This window comes from Phragmites australis, chromosome 9, assembly GCF_958298935.1.
Source record: "Phragmites australis chromosome 9, lpPhrAust1.1, whole genome shotgun sequence".
Lineage (NCBI taxonomy): Eukaryota > Viridiplantae > Streptophyta > Magnoliopsida > Poales > Poaceae > Phragmites > Phragmites australis.
Window position 1 is genome coordinate 3,670,686 of NC_084929.1, and position 23,678 is coordinate 3,694,363.

The following is a 23,678-nucleotide window of genomic DNA, read 5'->3' on the forward strand; positions in this document are numbered from 1 at the left end:
CGCATTTTACGCGTGTGCGGTTACTAGTTAAAAAAAATAGTTCTCTTTTATTCTGTGGCGGAGGAGGTATATGGGTCGAGGCCCGCTTGATTCACGCAACCACATGCCTGGCCCAAGATATTCTGGCCCATGTAGCGGCCCGTGGGATTCCGCCATGAAGCGTCGTCTCGACCTCTCCCCTCCCGAACTCCCACCCCCAGCGCTGGAGGACCCCAAAACCCTACTGCTCCCGCTCCGCCTCCCTCCCTCCCATCCTCACCTCGCGCTTCCTCCCCCCCGCCCCCTCCCCACCTGTCCGCCGAGATCTACGGGGGACCGAGCGAGGCAGCAGCACCCCGCGCCTAGCAGCCATGTCGCTCCGCGTGCTGAACCCAAACGCGGAGGTGCTCAACAACTCGGCGGCGCTGCACATGACCATCAGCGCCGCCAAGGGGCTCCAGGACGTGTTCAAGACCAACCTCGGACCCAAGGGCACCAGCAAGATGTAACCCATCCTCTCTCCTCCGCCATCACTCTCTCGCTCGCTCTCCCTTCCCGCTCCCGTTAGGCGGCGACGCCAGATGAGGGCAGCGTAGTGCGGGGTGCTGGATCACGCGCGTGTAAGTTGGTGTTTGTTAGATTTGAGAGGTCTAGATTTTTTCCCTGATTTTTTGGGCCTTTTTTTTGCGAGTCGTGGGTCTCGAGGTTTCAGCAAGGTTAAGGTTACCGAGCTCCGGCGGTAACCGAAAATTCACGGTTACCGCGGTAACCGGTCAAAAATTCAAAGAAAATTGGACAAAATTCATTTAGCAAAATTTGAAATTTGGAGAAAAAAAATCGCGATTTTAGCCGTTCGGTAACCGGTCTGACCAGTTATCGAGTGGTTTTTACGATTTATCGAGCGATTTTCTCGAATTTTCTGCATTGTCGGTAACCGCTCGATTTATCGAGCGGTTTTCTCGATTTTCAGTGAAGTTCAACAAAAAAACCCAAAAATTATCTCAATCTTGTAAAATCAATAACTAATTCATTTGAGCTTCAAATCAAGTGAAACAAATTTTGTTGGTTTCCTTGTGACATGATCTACATGATAAAAGTATTTATACTCATAAAAAAAGTTCAAAATTTTCTGTGAGAAATTGTATTTGTTAAACCAAGTTAAATGCATAGTTTACTCTTTGCTAATCCAAAAATCATGAAACTAATTTTGTTACTCTTCTTACATGATCCTATGTCTTTTAAAAATACATGAACTCATGAATTAGTTATTGTAACATGCATGATTGTGTAAATGTGTTGCGACTAGATTAATTCATAACTGACCCATCACACCTCAAAAATTAGTGAAACCACTTTCATTAGCTTATTTATACTATGATTTATGTAGGAAAAATAATAGTAGACATGAAAAAGCTAATTACAGTATTGTTTCTTAACATATTCATTTTATGCTTGTGAACTTTGTAAGATCATAGAGAAATTAATAAAACTCTAAATAAAGTGAAATCAATTTTAAAGATTCTCTTAAAATACGTTTTACACAAGAAAAATATGTGTTTGTATGTTACACTTTTCCTTAACATGAGTTAATAACTGAGCCGCACGCTTCAATTTTTTTCAAACTTCCTCCCTATAGAATATGATGTAAACGACATTATTTTTGAAAAAAATTTCACAGAAGGTCTTAGAATTGTGTCTAGTTTTTTTTTAAAAAAAATGAATTTTTTAATTATTTTTTTGAATTTTTTGAATTCAAATTTGATTACCATTCGGTTTCTGAAACCGGACCGGACCGAGAAAGTCGGTAACCGCGATTTTTGGGCGGTTACCGTCGCATTTGTGAACCGTATGTTTCAGTTACTCGTTTGATCATTTCTAGATTTGCGAGGTCTGGTACAGTACACCGTCTGATCTAGTTCGTAGGTTTCAAATGGTGATGTTCCGAAAAGGGTTGGTAATTAGCTATTTGCTATGTACGTTTTGGATCATGGATGGATGGGTAGATGTTGCGGTGATCCTATGCCATCTTTGCTGTCAGTAATAGACTAATACTATAGTTGCTTCATCTGAATGTCATTACATTTTTATGGTGCTCAGGCTTGTGGGTGGAGCTGGTGACATCAAGCTGACTAAGGATGGGAACACCCTCTTGAAGGAAATGGTAAGTTTTACACTTGGCATTGACATATGTGATGACATCTTGATGGTGTGTGTTCTCTGGTGGTGTGGATTTTGAGATCTTCTGTCACTATTTGCAGCAAATCCAAAACCCAACGGCAATTATGATTGCGAGGACAACTGTGGCACAGGATGATACCAGTGGTGATGGCACGACCTCCACTGTGCTTTTTATTGGGGAGCTTATGAAGCAGTCTGAACGGTGCATTGATGAAGGTATGGTTATAGGAACCTGTTTTCTCTTCTATGTGTTGATGGATTTATATGATTGCTATTCCAAGTAATTTGCTGACTGCATCCGAGATATCTTATGGCATCTATGATCAATATGCAAGCCTGTTTATGCATAGTAAGTTGATTTTCTTTAGTTACACTGTACACTTCTATCAAATGTATAACTGATTTGGTAATACAACATTTAGGAGTCTTGTTAGTCTTTCTGAATTGTATGTTGCTGCTGCGGATTGTCGTTTGGACATCCTGAGCTATTGCATCTCTTCATCAAATTAAGGCTAAGAGGGAGTATATTCACTTGTAAAAAGAAGCGTCTTTATGTAATGGTGAAGCACTGCTAATGGCTTAGGGATATCACATGATTGACATATTTGCATGTGATGCTGCATTACCCACCACTAATATTTGTTTGGTCGTATTAGAACTCTGTAGCTGCGGCCAGTATCTGAGCTGAAAGGTAGAGAGCAACACAGTTTGATCCAGGGTCTCGATTAAGTGTTCTTTTTTCTGCGAAACCTGAGAAGAGATGCTGCAAAGTGCTTGTGTTTTGTGAACATAAGTAGCGGATTTACCAGGCTTACTTGGATGTCCTTACGCAAATTGGCTAAAATTAATACTCTCACAAGCCAAGAATTTTCCGCTCTAAGCTCACAACAGCATATAATCTTGCAATAGTAAAGCTGTTCTTACTGGATGAAGCCTTATATATGATAATATGCTCCTTATTGTAATTATACAGTAACCAATTGTTATTCTTGTAGGTACTCATCCAAGATTTTTGGTTGATGGGTTCGACGTTGCCAAGAGAGCAACTGTCGGTGTATCAGGAACCGGGGGTCCTCGAATCCCGAGGTCAGGCCAGCCATCCGCCACATGGCGTCATCCCGAGAGGTCTCTCCTGTAGGATGAGAAAAGGTCAAGTTCCGGGAGAGAGTGCTCGGGGCTGCGTGCGGCAGCCCCCGAGCACTCGGTTCTTCGATGATCCACGGAATCCAAGTACCGGGAAGAAAGTGCTCGGGGAGGTGTACGGTCACCCCCAAGCACCCTAGTCCCCCGACGATCAGGAAGTTAAGTTCCGGGAGAGAGAGCTCGGGGCTGCGTGCGGCAGCCCCCGGGCACTCGGTTCCCCGAGGGTCCGTGCAAGAGTGCTCGGGGAGGTGAACAGTACCCCCGAGCACTCAGCACCCCGAGGACAAGGAAAGGCATTCTCGGGAGAGAGTGCTCGGGGATGTGAACAGTACCCCCGAGCACTCGGTACCCCGACGACCCAGAAAGACCCCCGAGGGGCCCACCGATGAGGTGTCAACCAGTCAGAGGCCCGAGACCGTATTTAATGAGTGTGCGTGGCCTGACACCTCCAACTGCTCCCGCCGCGCTCAGCGTCAGTTCCTGCCATATTTTGGCGGAGAGGCGTGGGGTTATTAATTGCACGGGTCCCGTCCCGTGCCATCCGGCTTGTCTCGGGATAACGTTGTAAGGATCAAGGCGTTCCGTCTGCCGCGCTGCTGTGGCAGGGGAACAAGACAGGGCGGGCACACCGGGTTGCTCTGCGGCTGCCCGGTGGGCCCTCTCCACAGCGCCAGTTGCCAGGGCATTTATGGTGACGGATTACCGGGCGTGCGACGCATTTTCCACCCTTGGTCACTTTGCCCAGAGGAAATGATGACACCCTTTCCATTTATGGCGCCTCGAAACTCGTGCCCCCTCCTCCCGTTCTGGCTGGCTGCAGAAGATGGGGCAACCGCTCCCCAACCCGTGGAACATCGAGCACCTGCGCAAGTTCTACCCGTAGATGGCCATGCTCGCGGCTCAGGTCAACCAGGCCGGGGGTTTCCCCCCGACCAAGTTGACCGGGGGCTACCACTAACTAGGTAAGTCACCCAACCTTGTAAAAAATTGTCAATACAATATGAATGTTAATATGCAATCATGTGTCAATTTCGTTTTTCTGGACTCCATATGTTTAATCTGTCTGGTGAGATGCTCGATTGTGCGAGAAAAGTTCGCTCTCTCTTTTTTCCCCGCTGATAAAAGAATCCCGATCGGTATGTGCGCGAGCAGCTGCCGCTGACTTACGTCCGATGTGGTAGGCTGTGGTGTTCGGTGTCGTGGTTGATCTCCGGGCACTACCGAGTCCCTGGGTGCTCTGGGTAATCCTATCGCTCGAGCCGCTCGAGTAGTCCGGAGCTCAGGCCCCAGGGGCGGGCTGTCGGTGCTCGGTCTGGTCTGTCATACCCGGGCGCCACCGAACTATAGGACCTCTGGGTTATGCCTCTGTCTGCTCTTGTCCGCCGGTCTGGGTATTCGAGAGGTCTCAGGTCGAAAACGAGAGCAGTCTATAACGAGTACCTCACTAACAGAGCGCACCAAACAAAGAATTTCTCCATTTTCTCTTAAGTCACAGATCCACAATTAAAGCAAAAGTAGCTCGACCGTGAGGATCTCAGTGCCTAGGTCGCTGCTCGGCCCCAAGGGTCCTCGGGTGGTCCTACCGCTCAAGCGTGAGTGGTCGAGATCGCCTGACCCCGGGCTCCTCACGCGCCCCCTGATGCTCGGGCGTCCTGGCCGTGGGAACCAATTTCCCGGGCGCCCCGAGCTCTGAGCTCATGCCCCTTCTGGATCGGTTGGCCGAAAGGCTGACAGCTGTCCGGTGAGTGGTTAAATTCAGACGAACTTACATTCAATAAAATTTTGTTCCCGAGTCGTCCTCGGGGGCCCTCGTTTTCTAATCTGCCCGGTGAGACGGTCTCCTCGCGCACAAAACCCTACCGCATGTCCACTTTTTCCTAGAACGACAGGACGGCCCGTAGAAAGGTGTACCGTACGTGCGGTAATGTCCGATCGAAGTCTTTCATGGTGGTCGTGGTGTTCGGTCCGCTTTTAGGGCCCCGAGCACTATCGAGTCCCTGAGCGCCCTGGGTAATCCTATCGCTCGAGCTGCTCGAGTAGTCCGGAGCCTAGGCCTCAGGGGCGGGCTGTCGGTGCTCGGTCCGGTCCGTCCTAAGCCCGGGTACCACCGAACCATGGGGACTCTTGGTCACATTCCCGCCCGCGCGCGTCCCCAGTCTGCTGACTGAGTGGTCGCAAGGTGGAAAAGTGTTTACTGGTCATGGCGTGCTCCGTGCTGGATCGATCTATCTCCCGAGCAAGGAAGTTCGTGCCTTTGTCTTTTGACTTAGCCGTTGCGGACTGGCGAGGGCTCGGGGGCTGAACGCACCGAGAAAGACAATCGGGGCGACTTCGTTCTCGGAGAGGGAAAGGTCGGGGTCGGTCCGACTGAGTACTCCTCGATGTCGACGTAGAACCAATCGCGCCGCCACTCCTCCCACTTGCTTCGCAGCACCTGGGGGATGTATCGCTCCCCCAGGCCGTCCCGCAGCCGGAAGCTGCAGCACCCTGCGACGTCCGTGGTGGAGAAGCCCCTTTTCTTCCCGGCAGATCGCAGCGCGAAGAAATGCCGGAAGAGTGTCACCGATGGTGGCACTCCCACGAACATCTCGCAGAAGTGGGCGAAGACCGCCAGGATGACGACCGAATTGGGGCTCAGGTGCACCAGCTGGATCCCGTAGGTGTCGAGGATTTGAAGAAAAAACGTGGAGAACGGCAGCACCAGCCCGGCCGCCACAAAAGATGTGAACAGGACGATGCGCCCCGGGCGGGTCGTCACCGGCGGGAAGCTCGCCGGCATCACCACCAGGGCTCCCTGCTGGCCCTCGGGGACCAACAACTTTCTGATCTTCCCCGCCGCCTCTTCGTTCGACAGGTGAGACTCCGGCAGCACGCCGTCGGGAGTCCTGTCACGGCGGCTTCCTCCAGCTCTCGGCATTTCGTCGGGGGGGGGGGGGGATGGTCTGGACGGTGGAGAAGAAGATGTGCTCTGATCGCCTAGGGAGAGTCTAAGGGCTCGAGCGTGAAGAAAGCAAGAGCTAGATCACGAGATGGCGTAAAGAGGTGGGTGGTTCGCTCCCCTCCTCCTTTTATACCGTAGGGAATTCAAACGTATCCTGCCACAGCACACTCGGCGGGACGTTTTCCTCGATCGGCGTAACCGTCAGGCGAGTCTCCCACAGGTCGTGCGGTGTCAGCGGTTGCCAGGCGTATTTTCCTCGATCTGCGCGGCTGCGGCGCGTGCCGCCTGCTCTGTCATCACGCACCGCCCGTCCCGTTGTCATGCCCTTCGGGAGTTGTGTGGACGCGTGTCCATTCAGCTCCCCGTTGGGCCGTACCGAAGGCCCGGACCGAAGGGACCACCTTCTGAAAGCTCGCCACGTGGCGTCCGTGCCGGCTTCAGCCTCGTTCGCGACGAAGGGCCCATCCGCAGTCTCTGGGCCATTGCCTGCCAATGGGCCCAGGGGCTACTGTCGGTGTATCAGGAACCGGGGGTCCTCGAATCCCGAGGCCAGGCCAGCCATCCGTCATATGGCGCCATCCTGCGAGGTCTCTCCTATAGGATGAGAAAAGGTCAAGTTCCGGGAGAGAATGCTCGGGGCTGCGTGCGGTAGCCCCCGAGCACTCGGTTCCCCGATGATCCACGGAATCCAAGTATCGGGAAGAAAGTGCTCGGGGAGGTGTACGGTCACCCCCAAGCACCCTAGTCCCCCGACGATCAGGAAAGTTAAGTTCCGGGAGAGAGTGCTCGGGGCTGCGTGCGGCAGCCCCCGAGCACTCGGTTCCCCGAGGGTCCGTGCAAGAGTGCTCGGGGAGGTGAACAGTACCCTCCGAGGATAAGGAAAGGCATTCTCGGGAGAGAGTGCTCGGGGATGTGAACAGTACCCCCGAGCACTCGGTACCCCGACGACCCAGAAAGACCCCCGAGGGGCCTACCGATGAGGTGTCAACCAGTCAGAGGCCCGAGGCCGTATTTAATGAGCGTGCGTGGCCTGACACCTCCAACTGCTCCCGCCGCGCTCAGCGTCAGTTCCTGCCATGTTTTCGTGGAGAGACGTGGGGTTATTAATTGCACGGGTCCCGTCCCGTGCCATCCGGCTTGTCTCGGGATAACGTCATAAGGATAAAGGCGTTCCGTCTGCCGCGCTGCTATGGCAGGGGAACAAGATAGGGCGGGCACGTCGGGTTGCTCTGCGGCTGCCTAGTGGGCCCTCTCCACGGCGCCCGTTGCCAGGGGCATTTATGGTGACGGATGACCGGACGTGCGACGCATTTTCCACCCCCGATCACTTCGTCCAGAGAAAATGATGACACCCTTTCCATTTATGGTGTCTCAAAACTCGAGCCCTCTCCTCCCGTTCGGGGCATGTCGCGGTCGGCGAGTACTTAAAGCAGCCGGCGGCACAGAAACAAGAGAGGCAAAAAAGAAAAAGGCAAGAGACGAAGAATAGCACAACAGAGACCAAGAGCAGACACGAAGAACATAGCGCAAGAGAAACACTGTGAGGAAGGTTGAGCCTGGTTCCAGCCGAAGAACAAGGAGCCCCAAGCTCTTAGATAGACCAACATTCTTGTACTAACAACATTATTGAGGGACTTCCTCAGGACAATTATAGTATCCATACAGGAGTAGGGTATTACGCCCCCGTGCAGTCCGAACCTGTCTAAATTCTGGCGCATTTACTTCTTCTTGCACCAGATCAACACCCCCACCGCTGGCCGTTGCATTCATTTTCGTTTATTTCTCCGACGAACTTATTCAGGATTATCCCCCGGCTGAATCTATAAAAAGAGGTCTCTCGGGATCCCTGCGACTGGAGTTAATCTTTCAACAGCAACACTTGAGTTTCTTGATAAATTCAAGACACCAGTTGTTATGGGTGACGAACCGGACAGAGATATCTTGAAAATGATGGCAAGAACAACTCTTAGGACAAAGGTAGTTACAATCTATTCTATCCTTCACCTCATAAGCAATTTACTTATGTACACCACCCCTCCTTCAAGTTTATATAAAATTCACTATTTTGTAGTTGTATGATGGATTGGCAGATCAGTTGACGGACATTGTTGTAAATGCGGTATGTTTGCTTTCTCTTGCGCTGCTTCTTTTGGACGTTTCTACGACAATCCATTCTAATCATATTTGCATTCTCTGTTCAATCTCTGTTACAGGTTCTATGCATCCGCAAACCTGATGAACCAATTGATCTTTTTATGGTGGAAATAATGCACATGCGCCACAAATTTGATGTTGACACACGTCTGGTATGTGTTCTTTTTCTCTCTCTCATTGCTCAAGTCTTGCCGATTTTTATATTCCATTTGAAGAAATAGGTCGCCCAACTTGTTTCTAAAGGAGCTTGTAAACTCAGTTGCTCCTTGCATATTCATTTTCCAGCAATACGCATCTATGTGTGATTGGCCATTGCCACATAAATATATCATCCCGGGTCATTTGATGTCAGAATTCTTACCCGTTTGCTTTTGTATTACTGTAGGTTGAGGGTCTGGTTTTGGACCATGGTTCTCGGCACCCTGACATGAAGCACAGGGCAGAAAACTGTTATATCTTGACCTGCAATGTGTCACTAGAATATGAGAAAAGGTGCATACTTCTACAGATGCGCTTTTTTAGATATTTTGGTTTCTCTATTGCTCTGTTCATTTTTGAATTTTCTGCATTGAATACGAGAGAAGGCATACTTTAAGCTTATGTTTTGTGTTATTTGTGACTGTGTTCCATATTATATATGTTGTGATCATTGTCACTCATATTTTGTTGGAATGGACTACTAAAAAAAATGATGTGGAATGTTCATGCTGGTCTGTATGAATGATTATGCAAACTTTTAAAGCTTTTCGCTTCAACATTATGTGTCAATCTCGTGAATCTTGTGAGCAAAAAAAAGGTAGTTGACAAGTTGGCTTACAAGATACTTAAAATTGTTTTCTATTGAAAGGAACTGTTTAACTAACATGCAAGTTTCTCAGTGAAATAAATGCAGGATTTTTCTACTCAAACGCAGAGCAAAGAGAAAAGATGGTTGTTGCAGAAAGACGCCAAGTTGATGAACGTGTTAAGAAGATTATTGAATTGAAAAATAAGGTAGTTTGCTTACTGTGCCCTGAGTTCATTTTTTCTGTACGTGTTACGGAATAAATCCTTCATATGTTTCCTTGGGCATGCAGGTTTGCTTAGGAAGTGACAAAAACTTTGTGGTCATCAATCAGAAGGGCATCGACCCTCCATCCCTGGACCTCCTAGCTAGAGAAGGGGTAAGCAATTCTGACTTTTGCCTGGTGGTTTCAAGCTATTTATTTTCAACCTTACAGTTTGAGGTTTTCATTTAAGAATCTGGGTCCCATGAAGTTACCAGTTGAACTTGGAATTGATTGCCATTATGCCTATGCTGCTTAAGTGCTTAGTAAGCTAGAAAATAGCAAGTTAAGGTCAAAACAAAACCCAGGTACCAATTCAATTTTAGGATCCTTTCTTTTGCAAAGTAGTTAAGCCATCCATGTTAGGGGATTTCTTGAAAATTAATCTCAACTTTGCGTAAAGGCTGTTAATAGCTTAATCTATGTTGCTAAAAATATTTTACTGTTTGGAGCATGTTCCTTGACATGATTTTTCCTGCTACAGATTATTGCTCTCCGAAGAGCAAAGAGGAGGAACATGGAGAGGCTTGTGCTAGCATGCAGGGGTGAAGCTGTCAATTCAGTTGATGACTTGACTGAAGATTGTCTTGGCTGGGCTGGGCTTGTCAATGAGCAATTGAGCATGTTCTTGGAGAAGAAAAGTACACGTTTGTGGAGAGTGTAAAAAATCCTCTCTCTTGTACTATATTGATTAAAGGTTAGTTTATTCTTGAGAAATAATAGTATCTTATCTTTATATCCTCATTGGGCTGAGCTTATTATATGTTCAACATCTTCAGGGCCTAATGACCATACCATTGCACAAATCAAAGATGCTGTTCGTGATGGTTTAAGGTCTGTTAAGAACGCGGTCGAGGATGAAGCAGTTGTGCTGGTAAGATTTGTAAATTTCCCCATAGGATATGATTGCAGGGATCAGGTGTAAGATATGTGGATTTGGATTTTTTTTCAAGGATAGTTGACTCTGAAAAGTATCACTTATTCCTTATTAGTTCTTGTAGGAGGCTTAGCTAACTTTAATATTCTATTACACAAAAAGTTTAAATAAATTTGCACCTTGTGTACTGTGTACTCTGCAATTTCATTGTGCAGTGAATTTGATTTGTAGCATCCTATTTACTAGTGGGCTGACCAATGTTGCTTGAGGCCCTTCTTTATTTGCTTTGGATTCTGCTGACTAGTCATCCATCGTCTTCTGCAGAACACATTTGTCAATATTATCCTTACCATACCATTTTTCCAATTGTAGGGTGCTGGAGCCTTTGAGGTTGCTGCGAAGAAGCATCTTGTTGATAATGTGAAGAAAACCGTCAAAGGAGTAAGTGTGCTGAAACATTGATATAGTTTAGTTGCTGTACAACATAAACCCACTGCTAACATCGGAATCTTGGCAACAGCGAGCACAACTTGGGGTGGAGGCGTTTGCAGAAGCTCTTCTTGTTATACCCAAGACCCTTGCAGAAAATTCTGGTTTGGATACCCAAGATGTCATCGTTTCCCTCCAGGTGTGTGTGTGTGTATATATATATATATATATATGTATATATATATATACGACGAGGCTATTTTGCGCCTATGCGCAGTTGCTATTCGCACTGCGCACGTCCCCTAGTTACAATCTGAAACACTGTGAGTTACAACTTGTTAGGTAGATCAGTTACAACTTCACATCCAGAAATGCATAACTGTAACATGAGAAGCTAACACTGTGAGTTATAACTTGTTATTCGCACTGCGCACATCCTCAGTTATAATCTGAAACACTATGAGTTACAACTTGTTAGGTAGATCGGTTACAATTTCACGTCCAGAAATGCATAATTGTAACACGAGAAGCTAATACTGTAAGTTACAACTTGTTATTCGTACTGTGCATATCCCTTAGTTACAACTCGAAACACTGTGAGTATCAACTTGTTAGGTAGATCAGTTACAACTTCACGTCCATAAATACATAATTACAACATGAGAAACTAACACTGTGAGTTACAACTTGTTATTCGCACTGCGCACATCTCCCAGTTACAACCCGAAACACTGTGAGTTATAACTTATGGGGTGTGCGCAGACATGAACTACAGTGAACATACCTGCAGAATATACATACAATATACGTGTATATACATATGTGTTGCCTCTCTGTATTACATACACTTCAGTTTTTGACTATTTTTCTTATGTTATCTTAAGAATGAACATGATCGTGGATTGGTCGTGGGATTAAACCATCACTCTGGGGAACCAATTGATCCCCAGATGGAAGGCATTTTTGACAACTACTCTGTGAAACGCCAAAACATCAATTCTGGGTACGTGATGCAGCTATCAGCTTTGCATCGGTTCTATTCTCTCCAAAAAGAAAAAGATCCTGTTAATGTGCTAGGCAATGAACTTTGTTTGGTGCAGACCCGTCATTGCCTCGCAGCTACTGCTTGTGGATGAAGTGATCAGGGCAGGCCGCAACATGAGGAAACCAACTTAAATACTTTGTTGCCCTTAGCTGAGACATCGCTTCATGGGCTGTCATGGTTTTTGTTTGGTTCTTTTGCCGTTATATATATCTTTTGCTTAGTAGTGACCTAGGTGAAACATTTGGGGTTGAGTTAGTCACCCCATGTCGTGAAACAGGTTGCACTTGTAATCTCTGTGACCGTCAAGTTTTCTGCCGTTCCTCTAACCTGGGAATTACTGCGTGCTTCTATCCTAACTTGGGATGTTCTTGGCGCCTGTTGAAAGTTCAAAGCATACGGTGATTGGAGTCTTACTTGCATTGACGATGATATGAAACTTCAGAGCAGCGCAATCTTTTGCGTGGTAGTTCTATAGCAACTACAATTCAGCAATGTCTTCTGTTTGTTGATGTCTTGGGTCTAGTCCAGGTCCGGCCTACACAAAATCAGTTGAAAGCAGCAGCTTCTGCATTGGTAGCAAAAAGAAAAGGCAAACAGGATGAGCCTATCCAATCCGAGAAGCAGCAGGAGCTATCACCTCCGGGCGTTTTTGGCATCAGATTCTACCTCACCTACTGCCCTAGTGCCTCAGTCTGTCAGAGATTGCTCACGCCATAACAGATTCCTCCACTCAACCTGATAACATCCTGAGTAACCTCGCACGCAAAATCGCAGTCTCCTTCCCCATTTTCATCTCTGCGCAGGTGACACCATTTCCTTTCTTTCTTTTGAGTAAATTTCAGAAAACCTCGTGTTCTGTGGTACTTTGTCTCGCGGCACTTCACCTCTATGGCATGTCTGGATGTAAAGTATTTTTTTTGAAAGTCTTTACAGAATACCATGGTTAATGGTTTTGTTTCTTTAAAGTGCTCCAGCATTTTATTTTTTTTGAAGTTTCTTTTCTTTGAGAGTCAGGTGTCCTCATGTTGCCACCAGAACGTTGTGCAGCTACTGATTGACGTTTTCTTCTTGGATGTGTAGACAACACGATGGGCATAGCATGTGCTGCTTTCTTCTGGTAGTCAGCCTGGTGCTTGCAGAGATGGGGGGTGCAGTTTCCATATGCGTGGAGCAGATCAAGCGCCGGCGAGTAGAGAAGGACCTTGACGACAAGGTGGCGGAGGCGCTCCGGGAGAGGGCCAGGTCGAGGAAGAGGACCTTCAGGTCGGTGAACAGCATCACCATGCGCCTGCCCAGCCTCAAGGAGGGGCTCAGGGACATCAAGGACGTCTTCGACCACTACGGTAACGTTTCTATCGGTGACCATGCATGTAAGCATTTCCAATGTAGAGAATAGAGGTCCCAAGTGCTGAATACTTGCTTATCCCGGGGACACATACAGACGAGGACTCAGATGGGACGATCGACAACGAGGAGCTGAGGAACTGCCTGAACAAGCTCCAGGTTCAGATGTCCGAGAAGGAGATCGACAACGTTCACCGCTACTGCGACATCGACAGCAGGAACGGGATTCAGTTCCAGGAGTTCGTCGTCCTCCTCTGCCTCATGTATCTGCTGTTTGGCCCGGACGTCACGCGCCGTGTACTCTCTTTTTCTCTATCTGCAAAACTTCTTCCTGGCACTTGCTCATGTTGTGATTTTTTTTTTTTCAAAGCTCAGGTTTCGGAGTTTGAGTCGGCGAAGCTCAACTACGTCTTTGACGAGCTGATCCACGCCTTTTTGTTCTTCGACAAGGACGGGAACGGGACGATGAAAAGGAAAGATGTCACCCGGAGGATGAACGAGGTGTCTAATCAGGAGAGGACTCCCAGCTACATAACAGCACAGCTATTCAGTACTCTTGCTGCCCCTCCCCTATTCATGGTTTTTGTAACAGCAGTAACTTGGCGTTCATGTATGTCATTGCTACATAGTTGCTGTTTCTAAAGTGTGGTATTTTTCTGTGTGTTTGTTTGCAGAAGAGATGGATCTGAACAGGAATGGGAAGGTGAACCTGAAAGAGTTCCTCTTCTCCATCATCAGATGGGCAGGTCTCGAAACTGAAGATGATGGTAACAATGAGACTTCTCCCTAGTGTTTTTCTTTCGTCTCCATTTTAACCAGCGACCGATTCCAAGTTCAGCTGAATTTAAAGGAAACTGTAATTTGTGGTGGTAGTTTCTGTTTATTTTGACTCCTAGTTAAAATGGTTGCAGCTGTAACTAAGTTGTCCAGAACGGATGGAACTTCATGTATACTAGGAAGTATGGTCCACGGTATCTGTACATGTGCTCACACGCTATCGGAACTTTTGATTAAGCATTCGAAACCCATTAAGCTCTCTCAAGGACAACCCTTCTAATTACCAAAGCATCATTCTTCATAAATCATTCTCTAATTCTAATATGGAAGCAACTTACAAGAAAGATTTTTATCCTTCGTTTCTTCCAAGGAACAAGGCCCTATTGTTGTTCCCAGGGAACAAGCAAAAACGAGAACAAGGACCAAAAGGATGCAAAAAAAGAAGGCATAGACTTGAAATGCCATGCAACTTACATCAGAACTCCAGCAGTATTATCAAGTGCTTTCTTTGCAATCTTAAATTTGCTAGCCAAGTCCTTCCCGGTGTCCTTAGCAATCACATGCTGTTTGATGAACAGCACAATGCCTTCTCTCAATATCTCGAGCTCTGGAAGACCAGCAATACGGGTAAAGACATTCCACACCAGTGCATCGTCTTTCTGTAGTAAGGTCTCAAACAGTATTTGGAAATGTGTGATCCTTTCTGGGGTCATCTCAACTGGGTTTGCCAGGTTGACAACCTTCAAAGTTGCGAGGGACAGTGTGAAGTTCACTAGCATCTCTGCAACTAGTTTTGCAAGGTTCATGGATCGACTCAACTCCATATTATCTAGCTCCTTAAAATGATCCCAGATGCAGAACTGCAATAACACCAGAACAAACCAGAGAACGCATAATCAGAAGGGAACTTCTGTCACCACCTATAAAGCTACAAGCACTACATGTAGGCTGTAGCGACTAGACAAAGGTTCTTTCCAAATCCGCATTAGTCCATGTAGGTTACCAGTCTGGTGACGGTAATGCGGTATTAGCATCAGTACCGGTATGAAAGATTTGGAAAGGGCAAGTTAAACATTCACCGAGGTCTAGGCATGTCATAATAGAATGTTGATTCATCTTAGTGCACAAATAATTCATCTATTAAATTCCTTTATTAAGGAAAAGAAAGGTCTCAAGAGTTATTAAGTAGTCTGCCTAAGCTATTAGAAAAGATGTAATTTCTGAGGCAGAACAGCTTTACATATATAACAAATATCATAAAATACAACAATATACCTGCAAGCTAAACTTGTGATTTTTCTCATGGCTGCATAGCTTGGATGCAAGGACTGTGTAATACTTATTGAACATCTTTTCTTGCAGACAACAGTCAACAATGACCCTTATAATTTCTCTATCCTGCGTATCATCAGAGGAAAAAGGTGTAAATAAGTAATATTGTGATATACACACAGAACAACTTATCTTAAGGAACATTGATACATGCCTGCTTCCCAGAAAGGCCCAGCCTCAAGAGCTTCTCAAAAGCATCTACATAGTCTTCAGCACTCATTATAATACAAAAGATTGCTCTTCGTATGTCCGTGTTCATCCGCTGAGCTGCTGCAAGATGAAGAAGCTTTTGCGTCTCTGCAACATCCTTGCTGATAACAGCCGCAACATCTTCAATTTTGCCTGCCATGGATGAAACATCCCCGGACAACCACCATTGCCCTTTCTTCTCAGGGTCCAAAAGCCTACTCCATGTTAGCCCACGCAAGAGGACATCTTCTGCCTTAAGCTGTCGGTATGCAGAAAAGAAACTAAAATAAGTGTTAACTGCATTCTTAAGTCATAATTCATAACTCTAGATGATGGCCAAGTTGTTCTGCTACAAACCTTTTGAAGCCATTTTTTTATTCGAGTATGGTGTGAAGGATCCTCTTTAGGCCTTTTCTTATTGTTCTTAATGTCGCATATTGTCTCGAGCATAAATTCCATCTGAGTGGTAAGTTAAAACCAGTTAGTGAATTTTAAAACCTAGCTGGAAGGTAATGCTTCTTAAATAGGTGCACTAAACAACGCAACTTACTCTTCTGCTGTGTATATCTGTTTTTCCATCTTCTCGAACAGCAGAATGCATTTTCAACTGATTTACAGAGTTCTGAATACTAAGAACAAAATCTTTCATAGCACCTGGGTCATCTCCCCGTAGCTTCATTCCACAGCCTGCCCATCCAGATGAAAACATATCCCCAGCTCACTCAGAAACAGAACAAGAGGTATGGTACTCTATACAGGAACAGTTATGATGGTTCAATGTGTCAGTTGTGTTACTAATGAAACATTATTAATGTCATACACTGTAGGATGGTCAATACTGTAGAGACGTCCAGCTCTGTCAAGCGCTTGCTCAGTACCGATAGAAGATCGTACACAAGATCACTGCAATATCAGACAAGAGGATGCACCAATCAACATTAGTAGAATTTATACTGGAGTAGTTTATAGAAACATGGTATGCTGTTCCATTCAAATAACAGACCTCGAGATGACACCAAATATGCACAAATAGCAGAAGAGTAAGGTAAGATTTCTCAGAGATAGACCATCTTCTTTTGAGTACTCATCCTGACACAAGGGAAAAAACAAATAATATCAGCTTCTCTAAAAAAACTAGAACTCCACTGGGCTCATCACACAAAAGAAAATGATGCAAGTATCCTGAAGATAAGCAGATATACAGAAAGGCAAAGGGATTGAGGACATAAGAACAGACAGTAACTAACAAGTCATGTTTATCTTAATAAGAATAGCCACACCTCAAATGACTTAGCAAGAGAAGCAAGGATCTTAGCACTGAAGTCAATACCAACCAAGCATGCCATACCTGCAACAAAGGCTGCAAACACAGAAGCATACCTGTACAGATGGCAAAACCATTAGTTTAGTAGCAGTAAACTCCATCAAATTCCTACATGACTGTGGTAGACCATACAAAAAAAAAAGTTTGTGGAACAAGATATATGTGTTCAATCAATCCAAAGAAGAGATATATGTGATTGATAAGGAAGATCTTTAACTGTTCATTGCCACGAGGTCCTCGGGAACAACTTGCCAAAACTTCATCCACAAGTATCTGAGAGCTAACACTTCGTGGAAGAGACTGTGAATAGATAAAACAACAAAACCGGAACACAGTGCCCCATTATTAATCAAGCTAGAAGAAAATATCTGAAAGACGTACAGTAATACAATATCAGAAGAATGATAGATAGATTAGTCTAGGACTCTACTCGAAAAAGTGCGGCAACTTCCTGAGTAATAGACTCCACGTTTGACTCTGAAAGCCTGTTCAGAAGTCCTGGTGCATAGTAGCAAACATTAAATCATACGTGGGACTACACTTTTAAACCAAAAGGATAAATAAATGTGATACATCAAGTAAATAAAGATGGAATTTAGACTCATACCTCTTACTCTCCGGCGCATCTGAGCAATCTCTTCTGATTCCGAATTGGAAGCAGCACGCAATCTCGGAGGTACATACTTTCCTTTTGATTCTGTGGGCAGGTCAACCACATTAGCATCTTCATCCTTGGATCCTGGAACTGCTCCATCATTCCCTTCACCCATGTCTAAACACCCTTCATCTGGTTCCTCCGTCTCCGTGGTATCCTTCTTCACTTTCTTCTTTTCCTTTTTCCCTTTTTTCTTGTCTAACTTAGTGTCATTCGCCACATTCCAGTCATACTCTTTTGTTTCATCATCTGACCCAAAGTCACCACCAAACCCAAGGTCTGCAAAAATATCATCCATACCATCATCCGGACCTCCCAACTTTCCTTTCTTCACCTTGAGCTTTTTTGCAAGCCTCCTCTCCATCTCCAGATCCTCCTCTCTGCTCACAGCTCCACCCATCTCCATCTGAAGATATTCCTGGAAGTTCGACTTAGGCTTGCGCTTACCCTCCAGTTCCCTCTTTCTCTTCTTCACAGCAGCAGACTCTTTCTTTGGTTTCTTCTCCTCTAGCGGACTTGGCTTTTCCACTGGCATTGCTGGCTTCTTCTTTTTGCCACCCTAACTCGATAAAGTTTGTGCATCAGAATCAAAGTCGTAAAGAAGGCAGAAACAAGTAATTTTCTTCTTTTTGCCACCCTAACTCGATAAAGTTTGTGCATCAGAACTTGGTATGCTCACCTGGTGCTGAACCCAAGAGAGAAACCGCAGTTTTTGCTTCTCCGATCTCACCTCTTTCCGCCTCTCTTTCCGGGACTTTTGCTCATCTTTCCCTGGAACAAGCACAAGGGAAAATATTCATTTAACAGCATTTCAATATCAGAATTCATGGCAGGACATGCTCCAGTTCACAGACCATCAGTGCTGCACTATCTGAGACCCAATAAAAAAGAAAAACTTTACCTGCCATGATCCTCCAAATGCTCCTGATGCGCTACCAAATGGAGCTGAAAAGATGCATTAGAAGATTACTGGTATTTTTTACCCGATTAATCAATTTGATTAGATACCACGAACGCAAAGGAGCAGACATCATTCGCAGTGGCGGACCTAGGAATGAAGCAAGGGGGTGCTAATTTTCTGGACATCTTTTGAAAAATATCCATCTCTAAATGACTACATACAATGTAACTAAATCTAAACTATTCAAAGGCACTGGCAGCAACAATTTATAATTTCCAATGTAATCGTGTTGTCCGGTAGACTGTTACCTCTGTAAACGAGTGCTCCCAAAATCCAAATGGCCTCTGCCCGCTGCCAGGGGGCGAGGGCCCGAGGCCGAGATTGCTACAAGCCTGCAACAGCACAAAGTAATGTCTCAATGGAATCTGGTTAGAAATCAGAATCATGACCAACTGACCGTGTAGCAGAGCTACATTTGAAGTGCAGATACATGCGTGTAGCTGTAGAATATCCCTCACCTACCCGAACAATAGCAGCTAAAAAAATCCAGAAGCTCCAGCCGAGTAAGATACCCGCAAGATGCAAATTGCAAGCCTGAATAAACACGAACAGAATTACTTAATATACATGCATACGCAGGAGCATCTCCATTCTCCAAACAAATACGCGGGGAGAAATGGGCAGTACAACCTCAGTGCCACCGAGCCGAGCAGCCGCGCCACCGCCGCCGCGGAGGAATCGGAGGAGGAGGCCAGGACGGGGTAGCGAGCGGCGGGAGGACCGGAGGAGGGAGCCTCCGCGGCGCTTCTTGTCGGGGAAGCCCGGAAGGCGCGGTGGGGAACGGGCGTCGGGGAGAGGTGCAGTGCAGGTCAGTAGCCGACTAGCCGGTCTAGGGTTTGGACTTCGGCGCGCTGCCAGTGCCGAGGGTCGAGGCTGCGAGCGAGAGGAAGGAGGCCCGGCTTGAGAGTTGAAACAATGTTGGACTGGGCTGGGCCGGTGGGGTGCTATCCTTGTGATTTTTGTCACGGGCCGTGTTCGCAGCGACGGAGGGGAGGCGGAAGGGCAATGAGTTTTTTTTTTTTATATTTTTTGATTTGATTAAAAATTTAAATAAATAGATTCCTCGTGGAAAAAATTACGAAACTAGGCACTTGCAACCCCCTGAGAATGCTGCAGCCCTCTGAGAGAGTGGTTAGCCTAACCGCCCCCTCAGAGGACGGCTAGGGGGTATCTGCTCGTGTCCAACGCCTTACTGCCCCCTGATGGGGCAGGTAGGAGTCCTTGCCGCCCTCTCAGGGGGCGGTAAGGGTCCTTCCCGCCTGCACCGCTCGGCCTCCACCCATCTAACCTCTTCTATAAAAAGGGCTAAAATTAGCCTAAAATCCCATTTTATTCAGAAAAAAGAAAAAATTGTGAAGAGAGAGGAGAAGAGAGGAGAGGAGAGGGGAGGAAGAGAGTTCACCCTGCTTCGTTGAGTCGTGGATTTGAAGATCATTTTTGGGTAAGTTCTTTTTTTATTGTTGTTAATTAGTTCAGTAGTAGTATATAACATAGGTTTTGGACATGTATGATCTAGGGTTTAGAAAATTCTATGTTTAGTAGGAAAATGTCAAATTTACTTAGAATATTGTATGATAGCAGTGAAATATAGAATATTATTTTTACTATATTAGGTTTGCAAATGTAGATTTTATAGAATAATAATTGTAGGGTTGTAATATGCGACCTAGGAGGTAGCACTATATGATAATATGCGAACCTAGGATGTAGCATTTAGAAAATGGTAGCGTTTAATTTGCACACGGTACAATAGGTAGTAAATATAGATTGTATAGAGTGATATTTATAGGTTAGTTTGGTTAGGACTATTATTGAAAACTTATTGTTATGTATGAATCGGTGTCAGTTATTTATTTTATCCGATAATTAGAAATATAGTTTGTCGGTCTTAACATTGGTTATGTTTGCGGGTGTTTCCAGGGATAGCAGATAAATTAATTTTTCAGATATATTATGGTGAGGGTGAAATAAGGTACGGACCTAACGGTATAGATCTGTCTAGATTTCGTCATGTTATGAAGGGTCTTAGTAAAGCTAATGAGAGGACCATTGTGGGTGTGTGCAAATAGCTCATGCGGTTTTTCCAACTGGATCCGCAGCAACATGAGCTGAAGCTGAAAGTTGTCCTCAGCCGTACTAGTCATGGATACTTTGGTGAGCTTGTTCCCATCGAAGCCACATCAACTTGGAGGCAGTATATAGATATATGTTGTGAACGTGGCCTGCCTCTGGTTTTGTTAGCTGAGGCGTACCTGAAAGATCAAACTGAGGTGAACTTTGCAGAAGCAGTAGTAGGACCAAGTGAGGCAGTGTAAGATGAATCAGAGTAGGTTAATGTCGGGTCCAGGGAAGATGTTGGTGATATTCTAGAGCTGCAACCGATGGGTGTAGCCGGTGAAGGGGAGTACATCCCTAGCATCATTGAAGAGATGGAGTTGGAGGATGAAGAGTTGGAGGAAGGTCTTGCTGATGGGGATTCATCTAACGAGGAGGGTAATGCTCCAGTTCCTGTAAAGTGGAGGGATCATGAATTTTCGAAGCTGGTGGTTAGCGAGGCTGATCGGACACTGTGGTAGTACCATGAGAACGAGGTGTCCCAGGGTGCTATGTACCCTACAAAGGAGGCAGTTATTGATGCAGTGAAATTCTAGTCGTTGTCTCTTCGGAGGCAGTTCAAGGTTGTTAAATCCAATAAAAGGGAGTACGATGTGAAGTGTTTGGTGCCGCAGTGTCCTTGGTGGGTGCACGCATTTAGAGGGAAATGGGTAGACTACTGGCGGTGCTTAATAGTTAAGGAACATAATTATCACATTGAGGAAATAGAGTTCGCCCACCGGAACCTGTCATCTGTCTTTATTGCAAATGTTATGTACGGAGAGATTATAGACAACCTAAGGTATGAGCCACGATCAATAATCCATGCTATTAAGTAAAGGTTCCAGTACACAATAAACTATGCGAATGCATGAAGGGCGAAACAAAAGACTATTGAGATGAGGTTCGGAACGACATTCAACAATATTCGTTACTTACTACTGCATTGATTATTAAACTTTCATTAGGTGCACTTACATAAGCCTCGACGTAGCCTCGTAGACCGAGCCCTGTGCGTCCACCCTCATGTACTGGCTGCCCCCCTTCATCCTAGTTTTCAATACATTCAGCAAATTAAGGTAATATTGTACACAGGTTACTTCGGTGATGAGGCCAGTCCATCTTCAGCGGGCCCACGCCCGACTCCACCAGCATCGTTCGAGCCATACTACGACACGACAGCCTGACCTTCTTCTGCTGCACCGGCATACCACGCAGGTACAATTGTACATTTTTTACTACTACTTTCAATACCACATTATTCATATCTAACATAATTATTTGTTCGTAGGCCCCTTCAGCCAGTACACATGGATGCTAGGAGAGCCTTCACAGTCCTCCTACCCTAGTCAGGAGGATGAGGCTGGCCCGGACGCCGCATATGACCTCGTTCGTGACTTCTTCGGGGGCACATTTGACTACGACATCCTCCAGCGGTCCCATGTACCTAGTGCTCCCCTTCAGACACAGCCCACGCAGGACGAGGCCTCGACACCGGTGCTCCCTACTAGGCCTACCAGACAGGTTGGTCCACCCGACCCCCTCACCTACTCCAGGGGCCACAAGAGGGTTAACCAGCAGCATCGGGACCACGATGGGGGCACGGGCGACGGCAACGGGAGAGGCAGCAGTAGAATTTTAGATTTGTTGTAACTTACATATGCATATTCGCTTCGTGATGTACTCCTACGTATTCAGACACGTTTACCCTTTGTGGTCCACTTAGCATGTCGTAACTGCATTTCATATTCCAAAATGATGGCATCCTAGTTGCATTTCTTAATCCGACACGACCACACGCTACATTCTATCGTCGTCATTATATCTTACAAAGCTACTTATGCAACGAGTGACACCTCGCTTACTCTGTTGGGAGTGTAACTTTAATCGCGAAGTGGCCACACTACTGAACTTTAACCATGATAAGACAACACATGCCTCCTTGCGCAGGCTTTAGATAAGAAGTGACAACACTGGATAGCTTTTTCCAAACAATAAATGACAACACAGGTACCAATAAATGTGGAATCTTTGACCATCATCAGTGACACACCTTTCCCATTCTTCAAGATGGAATCCAATGCTCCTGCCTCCCCCAACCATAAATAGCCAAACCTTCTTACGTTCATGCACCACTCATTTCTCAGATCTCTCAAGTGCAATGTCTTTCTCAACTCCACCAAGCCCACCAAAAAAACATTGGGGGACTACCGTATCTCAAGGTATCGAACCACCAATGTGCTTCTGTGGTGACCTTTGCAAGCTCCGCGAGTCGCAGGATATCTCATACACCTATAGGCTGCGCTTCTTCATGTGTGCCAACTACGAGTATGACAAGCCTCAACATGCAACATATGAGTATCGACCAGTATAACAACAGATATCAGCCACATCTCTGCCGATTTCGCACCCTGTTTTACTAACCGCTCATCTTGTTCTATTTGTTCAGTCTCCTCCACCGCTCTGTAATTTTATTCAATGGCTTGACAATGAGCAAAATAAGGAACAGAAGCAGTGGGTCGACATGAACATGAGGTGGAGAAGGGAAGCGTACGCATGTCGGGAGTACGAGCAACAGCAAGAGGAACTTCGCCTCAAGCGGGAGGAAGAAGAGCGCATGAGGAAGGCGGCACACGACCATACCATGGCTCAGGCTCGGGAGGCTGAGAGGGCAAGGAAGCGGGAGAGAGCCCGCCGTGCTAAGGCGGCATGTCCCGATACCCTCCGAAAGGAAAAATATCCTAGATGCACTCAGTAGAGAGTACCTAATGTAACCAGATATACTTTCACTCCCTAAGGCATGTTATGATTAGGATCGGCGCACTAATAAGTAGGTCTTAGTGTGAACCGTACATGCCACCTTCGTTTCCTCATCGTGTCGTCGTGGTTATAGTCTTATGTAATGTTTTCACCCTATGTTTAATACTATATTTGTCGTCGTTCGCACCCCATACCCATGTAATATGCTGCGAGTGCTAATTACTGATTTTTTATTCTCCGACTATTACATAACCTACTCCAAATTTTAATTCCAAATTTTCTTAAAGCCCTTTTTTATTATTTGATGAAATAAACAAAATTTGGTAATTTTTGGGAAAAAAAGGCCATTACTGCCCCCTCAGAGGGCGGCAAGGGACGCCCCTTGAGAGGGCGGTTAGCCCCCTTGCCGCCCTCTGAGGGGGCGGTTAGCTGGCCTAACCGCCCTCTCAA

The 23,678-nt window shown here is 46.0% G+C and overlaps 2 protein-coding genes and 1 pseudogene across 3 annotated transcripts; 2 read left to right on the forward strand and 1 right to left on the reverse strand.

The window, feature by feature from the left end:
• The first annotated feature begins 285 nt into the window (after positions 1–285).
• LOC133928429 (T-complex protein 1 subunit zeta 1-like) lies at positions 286–12,205 on the forward strand (annotated as a pseudogene).
• Positions 12,206–12,933: 728 nt separating this feature from the next.
• LOC133929630 (probable calcium-binding protein CML22) lies at positions 12,934–13,926 on the forward strand. The gene is made up of 4 exons (XM_062376425.1): positions 12,934–13,135; positions 13,234–13,433; positions 13,512–13,686; positions 13,811–13,926. Exons 1-4 carry the CDS (start codon positions 12,934–12,936, stop codon positions 13,924–13,926), a joined length of 693 nt encoding a protein of 230 aa, XP_062232409.1.
• Positions 13,927–14,193: 267 nt separating this feature from the next.
• On the reverse strand, positions 14,194–19,255 carry LOC133928428 (uncharacterized). Of its 2 annotated transcripts, none has more exons than XM_062374758.1 (16): positions 19,005–19,255; positions 18,837–18,908; positions 18,623–18,706; positions 18,315–18,358; positions 18,093–18,184; positions 17,366–17,972; positions 17,189–17,256; positions 16,976–17,058; positions 16,715–16,814; positions 16,438–16,523; positions 16,255–16,337; positions 15,985–16,121; positions 15,792–15,893; positions 15,400–15,693; positions 15,189–15,311; positions 14,194–14,773 (listed from the first exon to the last, which is right to left on the reverse strand). In XM_062374758.1, the coding sequence occupies exons 4-16, from the start codon at positions 18,319–18,321 to the stop codon at positions 14,384–14,386; spliced, it is 2,172 nt and encodes a 723-aa protein (XP_062230742.1). In that variant the 5' UTR covers positions 18,322–18,358; positions 18,623–18,706; positions 18,837–18,908; positions 19,005–19,255; the 3' UTR covers positions 14,194–14,383. The 2 variants fall into 2 exon arrangements, with proteins under 2 accessions (XP_062230742.1, XP_062230743.1); XM_062374759.1 differs by having other exon boundaries at positions 18,833–18,908.
• Between the last annotated feature and the right edge of the window lie 4,423 nt (positions 19,256–23,678).

Bases quoted from the DNA above. Each gene is read 5' to 3' on its own strand.
- LOC133929630 (XM_062376425.1), top strand. From the start codon at position 12,934: ATGGGGGGTGCAGTTTCCATATGCGTGGAGCAGATCAAGCGCCGGCGA. The intron at 13,434-13,511 runs GTACTCTCTTTT...TTCAAAGCTCAG, and splicing joins GCCCGGACGTCACGCGCCGT to GTTTCGGAGTTTGAGTCGGC. The intron at 13,687-13,810 runs GTACTCTTGCTG...GTTTGTTTGCAG, and splicing joins CATAACAGCACAGCTATTCA to AAGAGATGGATCTGAACAGG.
- LOC133928428 (XM_062374758.1), bottom strand. The intron at 17,059-17,188 runs GTAGAGTCCTAG...ATCTATTCACAG, and splicing joins AAGTTGCCGCACTTTTTCGA to TCTCTTCCACGAAGTGTTAG. The intron at 16,122-16,254 runs GTATGACATTAA...CTGGATGGGCAG, and splicing joins AGTATTGACCATCCTACAGT to GCTGTGGAATGAAGCTACGG.